Source organism: Callithrix jacchus, chromosome 6 (assembly GCF_049354715.1).
Source record: "Callithrix jacchus isolate 240 chromosome 6, calJac240_pri, whole genome shotgun sequence".
In the NCBI taxonomy this organism is placed as follows: Eukaryota; Metazoa; Chordata; class Mammalia; order Primates; family Cebidae; genus Callithrix; species Callithrix jacchus.
Window position 1 is genome coordinate 146,235,219 of NC_133507.1, and position 14,343 is coordinate 146,249,561.

At 33.9% G+C, this 14,343-nt stretch overlaps 1 protein-coding gene across 3 annotated transcripts in view; it reads right to left on the minus strand.

Moving 5' to 3' along the window:
• Window positions 1–14,343, minus strand: part of CUL3 (cullin 3) — a 103,918-nt gene that overhangs the window by 24,459 nt on the left and 65,116 nt on the right. For all 3 annotated transcript variants that reach the window (XM_054257989.2, XM_002749841.7, XM_054257988.2), the window contains 7 exons: window positions 11,279–11,439; window positions 10,150–10,264; window positions 7,572–7,800; window positions 3,364–3,509; window positions 2,474–2,650; window positions 808–978; window positions 120–227 (listed from right to left, as the gene is read on the minus strand). In XM_054257989.2, coding sequence (XP_054113964.1) covers window positions 120–227; window positions 808–978; window positions 2,474–2,650; window positions 3,364–3,509; window positions 7,572–7,800; window positions 10,150–10,264; window positions 11,279–11,439 — 1,107 coding nt within the window. The remainder of the gene's footprint in view (window positions 1–119; window positions 228–807; window positions 979–2,473; window positions 2,651–3,363; window positions 3,510–7,571; window positions 7,801–10,149; window positions 10,265–11,278; window positions 11,440–14,343) is intronic.

Below are 14,343 nucleotides of genomic sequence, written 5' to 3' on the forward strand. Positions count from 1 at the left end.
TAGACACACGCTGTCACTAGTGACATTTAAAGAAACGGCTGTCATCTGCTAAATGGATGAAAATGCCCATTATAAGACTTTACATGAATATGTAAGTAGATATTAATGAAGAATCTTACACCAGTTGCCTGTAGATGTTGCCTGAATTCATCCATTGTTGTGTTTGAGATGCTCATATCCCTAAACATTCCTTCCAGTTTTGATGTGAACTGACATCCACATTCAGTCTGTGGAAGAAAAACACAAATATACACAAATGGTAGATTTTTCTATGTATAGAGGAAATAAATTATTTCATGTTATTGCTATCCCTGATAATCTTTCTGTAAATGTTTCCAACAGCTGCTCTATGCCTGTGGTTACCAAACTTTAGGATTTTATTTTAAAACGGAAATTCCCAGATTCTTTCAGAGATTCCAATACACCCCCATGAAAGGCAGGGCCAAGAACTCTGTGTTTTTAACTAGCATCTCAGGTGATTCAGGTACAAGTATTCTGTGGACCACAATTTGAGAAAAAGAACTACATGGCAATAACCTCTTTATCGTTTCCCTTTTACTAATCCTCCCTTATAGGCCTCCATGTATGTATCTTGACATAACAAAAGAAATTCCAGCAAACTCTGAATGTCCCTGAACTTGAAAAAAATGTTAGTGTAGCCTGTGTTCTTCTCAAAACAATCTACCTTTATTTCTAGAAATAAACACTTAAAAATCAACCAAATAACTTCCAATCACATGTTGTCAGTACACAACCAGGATAAACATCAGTTAGGTGGCATTCTATTCCAACCAAAACATACCTTACCTTTAACTTAGATATCATGTTTTTTTCAGAGTCATCAGAAACACTTTTGTTTGTGAGAAGTCTCCTTGCCAAGTGTTGTTTATAATAACGTTCAAATACATCTTTTTCTTGCATAAACCTAAAAAGGACCATTGCCTTATCCAATATTGTTTCTACTTCTTGTTCTGTTAGCTGCAAAATTAAGATGATTTAACAATTATATAATTTTAATTCTACAGAAGTAGCATTATAGTTCATTTACAGCTTAAAAACACTATTGTTTGAAAACATAGATATATGGCTGACATACATCAGAAAAAGGGATAGTTTGAGAAAGCGCCTCTTACTTCACATAGTAGCATCATTCTTACATTCTCATTTAGTGCATCATGCATGAGAGGTTGGAGTGGAATTCTATTCCGTAGGGGGCTACTACTGAAATGGAGGCATAAGGTAATATAGGGCTGGATTAAGGGATGACTGAGAATACAGGAAATGAAATTTTAGTCACAGAGATTATGTTATGAAGGCTTTGCACATGTAGGCAAAACATCACACAGCCAAAAAGACAGATTTTTTCATTTAAGCTCACTGAAAGCCTAAATTGTGCAAACAAAAGGCAATAATTTGTCACAATCCAAACAATAAAAAGACCATTGCCCTTACTTTTAAATAAGGGCAAAAGGATTCTGTGGCAGGCTGTATTAATATATTCAGAAAAATGGAAGATGACATAATGCATAATTAATAGACTTTTCTATTCTGTGCATCCTCAGTGATTTTCTCTCCTTGTTGCAGCTACCGCCTGTAAAACCTGTGACAACTTGTTACGTTTCCCTTTCATGTCACAAATTCCAAAATGAAGTCAAAAGAGACCAATTCAGATGTGAGCAGAAATGCTTCAGCTGATCTATGCTGCCGTGAGCTCCCCAGGTTCCAGAGGTATCATGTATCATAAAGGCTTGAAATTGAGCTACGCCAGCTGTTTTCTGAAATCTACTCTATCTATGCCTTAACATTCTTGGCATCCAATTATTGTTTGACATATTAACCTTCAGAACCAGATGAGAGCAAACAACACTCTGTACTACTAGAAAGTTGTTTTCTAGTTCTTTTTGATCTTCAGCATGGCTAACTCTGTCATAAAAGTGACTGTTTACCAACTACAGCTGTGTAGTTGTTCATTTTTTTTGAGACAAGGTCTTGCTCTATTGTCTAGGGTGGAGTGCAGTGGCATGATCATAGCTCACTGCAGCCTTAAACTCCTGAGCTCAAGTGATCCTCTGCCTCTGACTCTGGGACACCAGGTATGTATCACTTTGTACCACTAATTTTTTTCTTTTACTTTTGTAGAGATGGAGTTTTGCTCTGTTAACAAGGCTAATTTCAAACTCCTGGCCTCAAGAGCTCCTTCTGTCTTGGCTTCTCCAAATGCTTGGATTACAGTCATGAGCTACCAAGCCCATCCAGTTACTTGTTTTTGAAGCCAATTACACATTAAGTGAAATGTCTAACTACTTTGGAGCACGTTAAGTATTTCAAACAATATTTTTTACTAGGCCACAGCACACATTTAAGCACAGCAATGGGTCATGCTTAACTTTTATCTGCAAAATGTCCTAACTTTACATATAATTTTGTATCTTAAAATAAAATTAAATGTATTTTCAAATACATTACTACTTACCCCTTTGACTCCCTTTTTCAGCTTATCATCAATAAATAATGAGAGGTATTCAGGAGACCTGGAGTTGAGGTTGAGAAAATACTCAAAGTCACCAGCAATAGTTTGTTTAAAGAGCCGGTCATTGTTGAATGATTCTAGAAGGAAGCGATCAAACCTACTCTTCAGATCCAATAAGCCCTTAGAAATAAAAACAATAAAATTTAGGACACATTATAATAATTTTTCCATAAATAATACATTTATGACCATGTATGTTTATCTTAACTTTGCTGGTAACAAACATGTATATTCATTTTTAAACTCACATAGTTTTGGTATTATTTTCAAGCCTATATGTAAGCCTCTATTAAAAAAGTCAATGAGAGAAGTATTGCATCTTCCATATATGTATTAATACAATGCAAACAAACCAAAGAACCTCCTCCTCACTGCTTCTCTTTCTCCTGTCTTGATGGAATGGGTTAGAGCCAGGGAAAAAATTAGCTTAAAAAATGTACCAAAAAGCTGATTAAAACACAAAAACATGGCACATAATTTATTTATAGTACTGCTTGAAAGTAAAGTATTTTCAAACAAAAAGTATTTAAACCAGTTGTCTTCTCCAACATACTAATGTATACAAACATTAAGGCATACCAAAAATTGAGACTATTTAAACAAGTTCTCCATCAGAGAAGTTAAATGAAAAGTAGCAGCTGAATTTTAGCTCCCTGATATAAATATGCGCACCTTGCAAAACTCTGAAGTATTTAGGATAATTACACATATTATTTTACTACTGGGAAAATTAAGTTGAAAGTACACAATACACAGCATGGTGAAAGTGGCCTTTGCAGCACTTGTCAAAATGCCTTTATCATAAACGTAGAGAATCATCTGGGTTTACTTACCTGGATATAGTCAACTGGATTCTTTCCTTCTCCTTCTTCAGAAACAAGAGCTTTACCTTGCTCCCTCAAATAGGAACTCATACACTCACACATTGTTTTCAAACCATTTGGCACACGACTAAATAACTTGTACATGCAAGCAAGGTCTACAAATCAGAAAGAAAACACAAATTGGCTACATTAAAGATTAAAGAAAAAAACATGAATCTGTGTTCACGCTACAATACTTAGAGAAGCTCATTTCTCCACTACCACCATTTGCTGACCACATAACTATTAAAAATATATGTATATTGAAATGAAAACTGGAAAAAATAGGCTAGTCAACAGTTACTGTTGTAATTTATAAAACACAACTTTTAGATGAGATGCTCTGAAAGCATCAATTAAATGTCCTAGCAAAATTTAATTTACATGGAAGAGATGCCAAAAACCATAATAAATAAATAAATGTCACAAAAAAAAATGGCAACTGCAGTTTTGAGTTTGTACGTAATTTATACTACATAACTCTAATGCAGACCTAATGATACTACAAAATGTCTACGAAAAGGGTAACTAATTAAGGTTTAATTGGTAATCCCTGTAATGAGAAAAAAACTTCAAAACCAATTTAAGTCTTATTCGTATTTCCAAGGGTTTAACTGATTACCATGACAACAAATCAAATAAACTATCCTAGGATTTACTTTATTACACCTCAGATAAAGTTTTTATGAAATGTATAATATAAACGTCTCTTTTTCAATATTTTCCTCAGAGCAAACCCTAACGTTTCCCAGGTGGCATCCTAAGCCAGTATCTGTACTTCAAAATTTGGTCTATTTCACTATACATTTTAAATTTAGAATCAAAACTCTGGATCCTATCCATTTTTTAATATCATTTTTCACAAGACTAAAATACAGATTTTAAAATACGGTTTTCCCATATGTCTAGTGTTTCTCTGCAATAACAACTTACTGGGAGAACACAGTGCCAGAACTTTACAATGATAATTTTAAAAAGTTTTACAATTAGAAACTTTAAAAAATAAAGTTAAGAGTTTCTAGATCAGACGCTGACCAACGTTTTTTCTGTAAAGCATCAGATAACAAATATTTTAAAATGTGGGTCACAGATATCTGACTCAACTACTCTACTCTGACATTGTATATAAATTTATATAAATTTTCATGAAATATTCTTCCAATTTTTTTTTTAATCAAAGAAAAGAAAAAACAACAACAACAACAACAACAAAACAGATTTGGTGGACAGGCCCTAATTTGCCTATTTTGGTCTACAGTTCAAAGGGCAATTTAGAGCTTAAAACTAAAGTTGTATGTATTTTAAAACTATTTAGAAGCAAGTGTCACACAAATTTAATAAACTTTGTTTCAGTGACTTTCAACAGCAAATTTTAATTCTTTTCCATTAATAATACATGCCTGTAGTCACCTACACATGGCAATTTTACAGCTTCTCACATACTTAGCATAAATTACAACCAAGTATCCCATATTGAAAAAAGGCATTACAAATGCAAAGTTTATGGTCACATACTACAGTAAATGTAGCACATCAAATACTTCTAACAAAATGGTCCCCAACTTGTCAATTTCATTCCTATATTGTTGTAAGTTTTCCTTAGCTATTACATGTTCTATATGTAGCTGTATATAAATTACAAAAATTTCATTGTATTTAAATGTCAGGGCAAAGGGAATGTAAAAGAGTAAATGAGAATAATTTGGCATTCAAAAATTAAATATCATTATTTCTAATATGCACTTAATAAAAATAAGATACCATTTGAACTTAATTTCATAGTGCTATCTGCATCTAATAACCAATCCGATTTATCCTCCATTCACAGTGAGGAAACTGTTTTTCATTTTCTGATTTATGAGAATTTGGTTTCATAATGGTGAAGTTGCTTCTGATACTCAACAAGAGGAACTTTTTTCCAAGAGCAGGGGCCTACTACAATTAAGATATCTTGCCACTAGTTTCTAGTGGAAGCTCAGAAAAATTAAAGACAACAGTTTCTTTCTGTTCCCTCACCACCCCTCAAGTCAGGATCTCCCTCTGTCGCCCAGGCTGAAGTGCACTGGCATGATCTTTCTTGGCTTACTGCAGCCTTGACCTCCCTGGCTGGGCTCAAATGATCCTCTCACCTCAACCTCTCAAGTGGCTGGGACTATAGGCATGTGCCATCAGGCCCAGCTAATTTTTGTATTTTTCACAAATTAGTTTTACTAATTTGCCCAGGTTGGTCTTGAACTCCTTAGCTCAAGCAATCCACCCGTTTCAGCCTTCCAAAAGGACTGGGATTCCGGGCGTGTGCATCATGTCAAGACAGAAACAAAAATTTAAAATTTAATTTAGAATCATAGATAGCTACACTGTATTGTTGAAAACATAAGGTACTAAATAAAGGCGAACTCTGGTAAGTACTATTATGACACTCCTTCATTCACATAAGTGCTTGCCATGATAGGCATACCTGACACATTTTACATACATCTCCACACAGGTGACAGAGATGCTGTAATTCTGGCATGCTCAACAACCTCTTCATCAACATTTCCTAGCCCCTAATCTCCAGCCCATTTAATCATCCCTCCCTACACGCCCCTAAGGTGGGTAAGAAAACATTCATTCAACATTGAAACAGTACAGTACATAATTTATTAATATTCATTTTGTTTAAGCAGGGCAAATGCTTTGCATAAAGTCCTAGTCTACCAGAGACCATTCAGGGAAGGGTCATTAAATTAGGACCCATGGGCCAAATACAGCCTGCTACCTATTTATGTAAGCTCATGAACTAAGAATATTTTTCACATTTTTAATGGCTAATGAAAAACTGAAAAGAATACTATTTAGTGACACATAAAAATTATTCAAGTTTCAGGGCTCATAAATAAAGTCTTATAGAAACACAGGCTTATTCATTTGTTATTGCCTTATTTTCTCACGATGACTGCATGGCCCACAAGCCATTTTATTCATTTTATTAACTAGCCCTTTACAAAAAAAAAGCTTGCCAACCCTTGACTTAAACCTTAATTTTAGAAAACATGGCAAACATACTAGATGACTTCTATTTTTTGCTGTTACAAAAAAGGTTTAATAGAAGAGTCTTTTAAAAAGAAAGCCCCTCTAGCTGAAAAAAATTTTTTAAGTATAACTTTCCAGTAATTTATCATATATACAACAATGTAACAATTTTAAAACACAAGGTAAGGATTCCACTAGAGATAAACATGGCTCAACTTCCCACCAGCTCTTTTTCCCTTCTCTTGTATCCTCCTCCTCGTTATAATTCTCCTTTAAAAACCTTTCTTTATTTTCTCCATAGGTCATGACCCCAAAAGGCAATATATATTTCTTTTACTAAAAGGAAGTGGATAAAATATTGCTGAGATTTCATCTAGGAAGTAGGACAACCATTTTTTTTTTTTTTTTTTTTTTTAATTTCCTAATACCGTATCAGTGGTAAAGGCAAAGTTTTAAAACAAAGCATCAGAAACTAAGAAGGGAGGATATGGTTATTATTCTTTGATTTACAACTTCTTCTAGGATACTTTTCACGATTTTTTTTTAAAACCCCTGGAAAATAAATATTGTGATTTAAAAAATGCTATAGTTTACCTCAAAAGTGTTTTTTGCTTTTATACAATCCTCCTTCTTCCTTTTCCATTCTGTAACTTCAGTGTTCCCCAAACCAATTTAATTTATTTAAACATATCAATAGGGAAGATACAAATATTTTTGCATTTTCAGAACCCTATCATAACTAAATCCCAAAGGAAAGTCTACAGAAATCTTAAGATGGAAATTTAAGATTTTTAAGATAATCACAAAACCACAAGAGAGCCCAAACCCTTTGTTTGGTATACAACAAGTACAGGAACGAATGAGGGGCTCCTTGGCCTCACCAATACTATTACACCTTTTATCTTCTGGGTTAAGAGAAACACAAAATGAGGAGACTTAAACTGAAAGACCAGAAATGCTCAATTAATTAGAAATGTCTAAAATCTTCATTAGTAAGACAGTATCAAGCTTGGAAATCCCATCAGAGTAACAACGGAGAGAAATTAACAACACACACCACAACTTCTTGAAAACTGTTATTATCTGCTTTAATTGTAGGAAAATTTAAAAAATATTGATATGGCAGAATAAGAATTTTATTATTTTCAATAGGTAACACTTACCTTCTGTCTTTCCATTTTTCAACATATGTACTAGCCCAGAATTCTCCATTTCTACTATAGTCTTCATGTGCTTGGAAATGAGTTCCCTCTCAACCACCTTTACAATTGGTTCTTCCGTTGATTTGTCAAGGCAGTGCATCACTCGTTCTATTTCTTCATTAATTCTAGCTTCTACTTTCTTTATATATACTGAAGCACTATTTTCTGCTAAAAATTTCTGGCTTTCCATCTGCAATTTAAAAATGTAGTATTTTTAACATAGAAAAAATGTGGTTTTGCTCTTAGCTGGGTTTCTACAGTGTTTATAACAAATCAGCCTAAGTAAAATAAGTACTATAAGCATTTTGTGTAATTTCTCATTACAAAGATTGATAGTCTGAATTATAACCTTTAAAGGCTTTGGTATGTACATAATACTAAATTAAAACTTTATCTGTAAGCAATGTTTTTCAAACTGTGCCAATGTACTCCAAAAACCAGCAGAAAAAGTAAATACACACCAATGAGGGTCAAAAGTATAGAAGCATCTGACTCCAACAGAATGGGATGTTCTTCTTTTGATTTGTTTAATGTAAAATTATAACCAGAAAGATTCATCATGTTTACCATAAGCTTTGCTGGCATACTGCTAGTTACTAAAGTCTTCCTGCCACCCACTCCCACTCTCAAACGAGTAGACATATACACTAAAGTTTGAGAAATAAGAGCTTTAAAATAACTATTAATATTGTCTGCTAACACAGCTTTACAAAAGTTCCACTAAATTGCAAATGTTACCCCAACTGATTTTAACAGATTTGATAGTAGTTTTAATGGTTATATTGAAGAATTATATACTGGAAGACACGTAGTCAATGTAAGTTACATATAAAATTTCGCAACTATCTCTCACTTTCTTAACAGTTTTAATTCTTGAGATAATCAAGTTCCTAAGAATATACATGTACACGCCAAACTAAAATCTTGCCTCTCTCCACTATTAAAAATAATACATATATGTCTTTATGCATACATACATGTAAGTATCACTGTAGCATAGTTTGGAATCTTGATTTATAAACAATTTTTCTATTAGTATGTTATCTACTGTAATAAAAAAAATGCAAGCTAATGCAAAGATTAGAAATACTGTCAAAAATATCTGCAACTAGTTGACATATTAGAAAATAAAGACCCTTTTCTATATTATAAATTAGTAATTAATAAAGCATGGTCCAGGCTCACCAATGCAGGCCACAAAGGTCTTCCTGATGGGCTATAAAACAATTTGAAGGGGGAGGGGGGAAGGCAGCAAGTCCTTTCTTTCTTTCTTTACGGGTAAGTGATACCAAAATTCACCAAGATCAATTTTTGTCTAACCAATAGCTATCATAAATGACCTAGTGAATTATATTAAGAGTTAAAAATTTTGTATTCATTTATTTTTTAAAAAGCATATTACTGGAATAAACACTTTACCTTTCTATTAAGACATCTGTTTCGGCAACGCTACAAAATTCCTACTGCTAATTGCTCAGAGAGTTACGGTTTTCAGGAAAGATGCCTGGTTACAGTTACCTTATAAATACAGTCTTATGTTTATTGGTCCTCAGTTATTGTTATTATCATCATTTCATTACAAACTAGTACCAGTTTAGCTTTACTTTTAGCAAGTTAATTGGGTTTGGAACACTGTTGTGAATTTCTATCAATAGTACTCATTGGTCTGTAATTTTTTAGTCAACCACCTTTAAGGCAAATATGCACTAAAAAATCATGCATATTCTTATATGTGTTTTATATATACACCCTTATGAGTACTTTGATAAAAGCTTACAGATGAGACTTTGTTGGTGATGTGCTACTATAAATTTATGGTACTTAAGTAATTCATATTAGATACAGTAAAAGGATAAAGAAATTTCTAAGTTTACGGTTTTATAACATACAGTTGACCCTTGAAGAACACAAGTTTGAACTGCACAAGTCAATGAAGTAGATTTTCTTCCTCCCCTGCCACCCCTGAGACAGCAAGACCAAGCCATCCTTCTTCCTCCTCCTCCTCCTCAGCCTACTCAATGTGAAGACAAGGATGAAGACCTGGATGATCCACTTCCATTTAGTGAACAGTAAATTATATTTTATCTTCCATATAATGATCTTAATAACACTTTCTTTTTTCTAGCTTACTTTAATACAATATGCAATACATGTAACATACAAAATATATGCTAATCGATTGTTTATTTTATCCCTAAGGTTTCCAGTCAACACACGCTGTAAGTTTTTGGGGAGTTAAAGGTTTTATGTGGCCTTTCGACTACACAGGGGATCAGCATCCCTATGGCCCACACTGTTCAAGGGTCATCTCTATAATTTTAAAAAACGTGTGTGTAAGTTCAAACTCTTCAATTTGTTATCGATGAGTTGCTTAACCGGAAATGGTCAAAATGTGAGGTAGGTGTGCAGATGGGCGTTTTTTGCATATTCCCCTCCCTCAGTGGGCCTCAGTCGAAAAAGGTCAAAATCGTTAAATTAGTAACTATAGTAAAAACATTAAGAATATCTTAAAATATTTATTTACATTTTGATAGATTACCTGAAAAAATTCTGCAGACATTTCCAAAAAAGGAGCCTCAAAATCTTCTTCATAGACTGATCTTCCTTCAAGACCTAAAATCATTAACATCTGGCAAGCATTTCTTATTGCGCCTCTGTTGAAAAAAGTTTTATCACTTGATAATTAAGTTACATTAAAAATTCACCTAAAAATTACAAAAGAAGTAGGTAAAAATATCTTCAGGACATTTAACTTTCATTGAAGTGACCAATCTCCCATAGGCCACTCACATAAAACAAAAGGATTAGCCTAATCTTAAACGGGAAAGCATAGCTTGACTGCACAGCTATTTATCTCAAGGTGTTCTTACTGTGTTATAAACAAAATTTTTAAAGAAAATGAAGATGTCTAAATATTTCTGTGTGTTTGAAAACACTGAGAGGCTACTTATCTGGAAGGAGGGAGGGAGGGAGGGAGAGAGGGAGACAGGCAGATTAAGCTGTACTGCCAGACATGGGTCCAATATACAGCTACCCCTGGGCAATACAATTTTTTGTACTAAATGAATTGTGGGCAATCCTGATCAAGCACCAAAGCTGAAATAAAAAGAACTTTACATGTTTTCATCTAACAGCTGCTCTGAAAACAGATGAGGAGAGAAAAAAATCTTACATTTCAAGCCACTCTAGCTGCAGCATCACCAAAATGACATTGTAATCACTGTTATAAAGGGGGACAAAATATGACTTAAAAGGGGCACAGCATTTCTTAGTCATTTTAGTCTATATTCAACAGTTTTCTTCAAAATGTCTGGAATAAAGGACAGACAAAAGCCCTTAAAGAAAAATACCAAGAAAAGAAATAAAAATGGTATACAGAAAAAAAGAACCAAATGCTGGCATGAAAAATAAATGAAAAGCCAAAAGTGACGACTAACTGATTTGTTTGTTAAAAGCATATTAAATAAAAGCTTATGATAATCTCTTCTAAAAAATATGAGATGTGTGCTTTCAAATTAAAGTCTAGGTAACTGTTAAGTCTTATATAAACTTTCTGAGGATTTTCCCAATGTGCTGAATATTCAAACTTTTATTTATTTTAATAAAACTAAGACAGTGAATCATTCTCAAGATTCTCAAAACCACAAGAGTAAAAAGAAAAATTATACCTGTCTACAACTTCTCCTTTCCGCTCTCTTGCAATCATATCCAACAGAGTTTGCCGCAGATGATCCCTAATACATCCATAACGTACAACTTGATCTCGAAAAATAATTAATCCCAAATTGTAGACATTCTCCACATTATTTTGTTGTACATATACACGGTCCTACAGTTAAAATAAAGTCATATAAACATGAGCACAATTCTTGTGAACATAATTATTGTGAGCTACAATAACAAAAAGAATTCCAAAAGCAATCATTTTTCAGGTGAGAAACACTTCACACAATATTAAGCAATGTGAAACTTTCTAGCACCTCTCAAGTTACATAAAGTTAAGTTTTTGCAATTGACAATGGCTATGAGTCACCATTTACAGCCATTTACCTTAAGAAAAAGGGAAAAAAGTAAGTAAGCATCATACCCAGGAACAAAAAAGCAGAGCAGGAAAAGTAAACAGTAAGGTAGGCAGATCACACTTTCTCCCCAAAGCTACAGCATAAACATTGTTTGTTCTTAAATACTTGAAGATCATATTCTTTGAAGTAAAATTGAGTTGAATAAAGTATAGATTTATACAACTTAGGTTGTTACTGATAAATATTAAAAGGCTCTAATGCATGTAATAGAGAAGCATTAAGTATTACATAATAAAAACACCTCTACTTACTGTCACTTCAGATTATTACTTTCAAGTTCTTACCAACATGAATATAGATATCTCAGTGTATAGAGCACAGATAATCCAGAATTTTTCATGATAAAAACTGTCTCATGCAGTACCTAAAAGCCCATATTGATAGCAAAATCCACTGAAATAAAACTGCTTTTTGTAATGCTCAGAAGGATTAGAATGCAATTCCTTTCTCATCTCAACAAGGATCTCTCTGGGCTCTGGTGGGTCTGTGAACCTTCTAAAATTAGGAAGTTACATGTTTGTTCACACATAAGTACTTTGGAAAGAGAGCCCATAGCTTTCACCAGATTCCTAAACATGAATCTATAGGTTATAGCTAATAATAAGGTGAACATGAACAGAGCTCTACCATATTAACAATGTAACCAGAATAACATTAATCAACTTTCCAAACTTTTTTTTTCTTTTTTTGAGATGGAGTCTCATTCACTCTGATGTCCAGGCTGGAGTGCAGTGGTGCCATCTCGGCTCACTGCAACCTCTGCCTCTTGGGTTCAAGCAATTCTCCTGCCTCAGCCTTCTGAGTAGCTGACAATACAGGCGTGTGCCATCATGCCTGGCTAATTTTTGCGGAGACGAGGTTTCACCAGTTAGCCAGGCTGGTCTCAAAGTCCTGACCTCAAGTGATCTGCCAACCTTGGCCTCCCAAAGTGCTGGGATTACACACATGAGGCACCATGTCCAGCCCCAAACGATTTTAATTAAATTCTCTCTGTGCAGTCCTTGCTTCATATGACATAATTCCTCCAATCTCCTTCCATTCATCTTATATGATGGTACACACCTACTAACAAGGAAAGTTATTTTTTATATTATCTTCTTCAGTCTCACATTTCTACATTCTATATAATCTCAGCACAAGCTCACATTTTTCAAATCTTAACATCATGAGTTCAAAATTTTAATTGGTGACTTCAAAGTTCTTGGTATCTTAAGTTCCAAGTTTCCCTCTGACCACATCCCTTCTTTCTTTCGACGGCTCCCACTCTTTCTAAACCTCCTCTTTCATCTCATATGACCTCCAGGCTCAATCTTTTCTTACTGTAATACTGTGATTTACTTCTGAGCATAAAACAGTATGTACACAATAAAAACTAGCATAAATTTAATAATCCAAAGCAACAAGAATCCCTTTTATTATAAAACAATTATTGCTTAAATTAACTTTTACAAATGTGATTTACATATATATAAATTTTATATATGTTTACATATAAATTTCTATTGTACAGAAAAGCACCAGAGACAGGAGAGTATCTTTTACCCAATGTGATCAAAACCACTATCTGAATGGCTAAAGATGGGTAGTAAAACAGGGAAACTATTAAACAAACACATACTCTTGCAGCTTAAATATTTTAAATTAAAAATATAAATGTTCACTCAGATATTGGGACTTTTTTTAATGAGTCTTGTGACTGAAGTTTAAGACTGTATACTTACAGGCCAGGAGTGGTGGCTCACACCTGTAATCCCAGCATTTTGAGAGGCCAAGGCAGTCGGATCACTTGAGGTCAGGAGTTTGAGACCAGCCTGTCCAACATGGTGAAACCCTGTCTCTACTAAAAATACAAAAATTAGCCAGGCATGGTGGTGGTGTGCGCCTGTAGTCCAGCTACTTGGGAGGCTGGGGCAGGAGAATCGGTTCAACCCAGTAGGCGGAAGCTGCACCGAACCAAGACTATGGCACTGTACTCCAGCCTGGGTGACAGAGCAAGACCCCATTTCAAAAAAAAAAGATTGTGTACTTATAAACATTCATACATAATAAATTGTCTAGCATGCCTAGTTCAGTTTCATTAAGCTGAAGCAAGAACTAGAGGCATTTGTGAAGTAAGCTGAATGTAAAATCTTGCAAGTTCTTTTTTCAATATTTTCACTCCAATGTTTTAAATTACCTATACTTAATTCAAACCAGTATGTAGCCATTTGCTTTTATGAAGTCTTTCCAAAGCATTCAATCTAGCTTGCCAAATAAAAAACTATTTTCATAAGATTTTATAGATTCACACAATATTAAATTATATATTAATAAGAAGTACAATTAGAATAAATAGGTTTAATACAACAGAACTTCAATAAGCACAAAGTTCAACTGGTAAGTGAAGAATATGGAAGATTATACTAGAAAAGTAGCCTAAGAGTAGTTATAGAACCTTTTATCAGGATATGAAGCTAGAATACAAAGTACTCGTAATTCTGACATGTCCTTTTTTCACTCCTGCTTTCAGTCTCTACAAATTTCCTTTTCTGGGCATTTCATATAATTAGCCTGTAATATGTAATCTTTTGTGTCTGATTTCCTTCACTAAGCATAAAGTTTCTAAGGTTTATTCATGTCATAACATATAACAACATTCCCTTCTTTTTAGG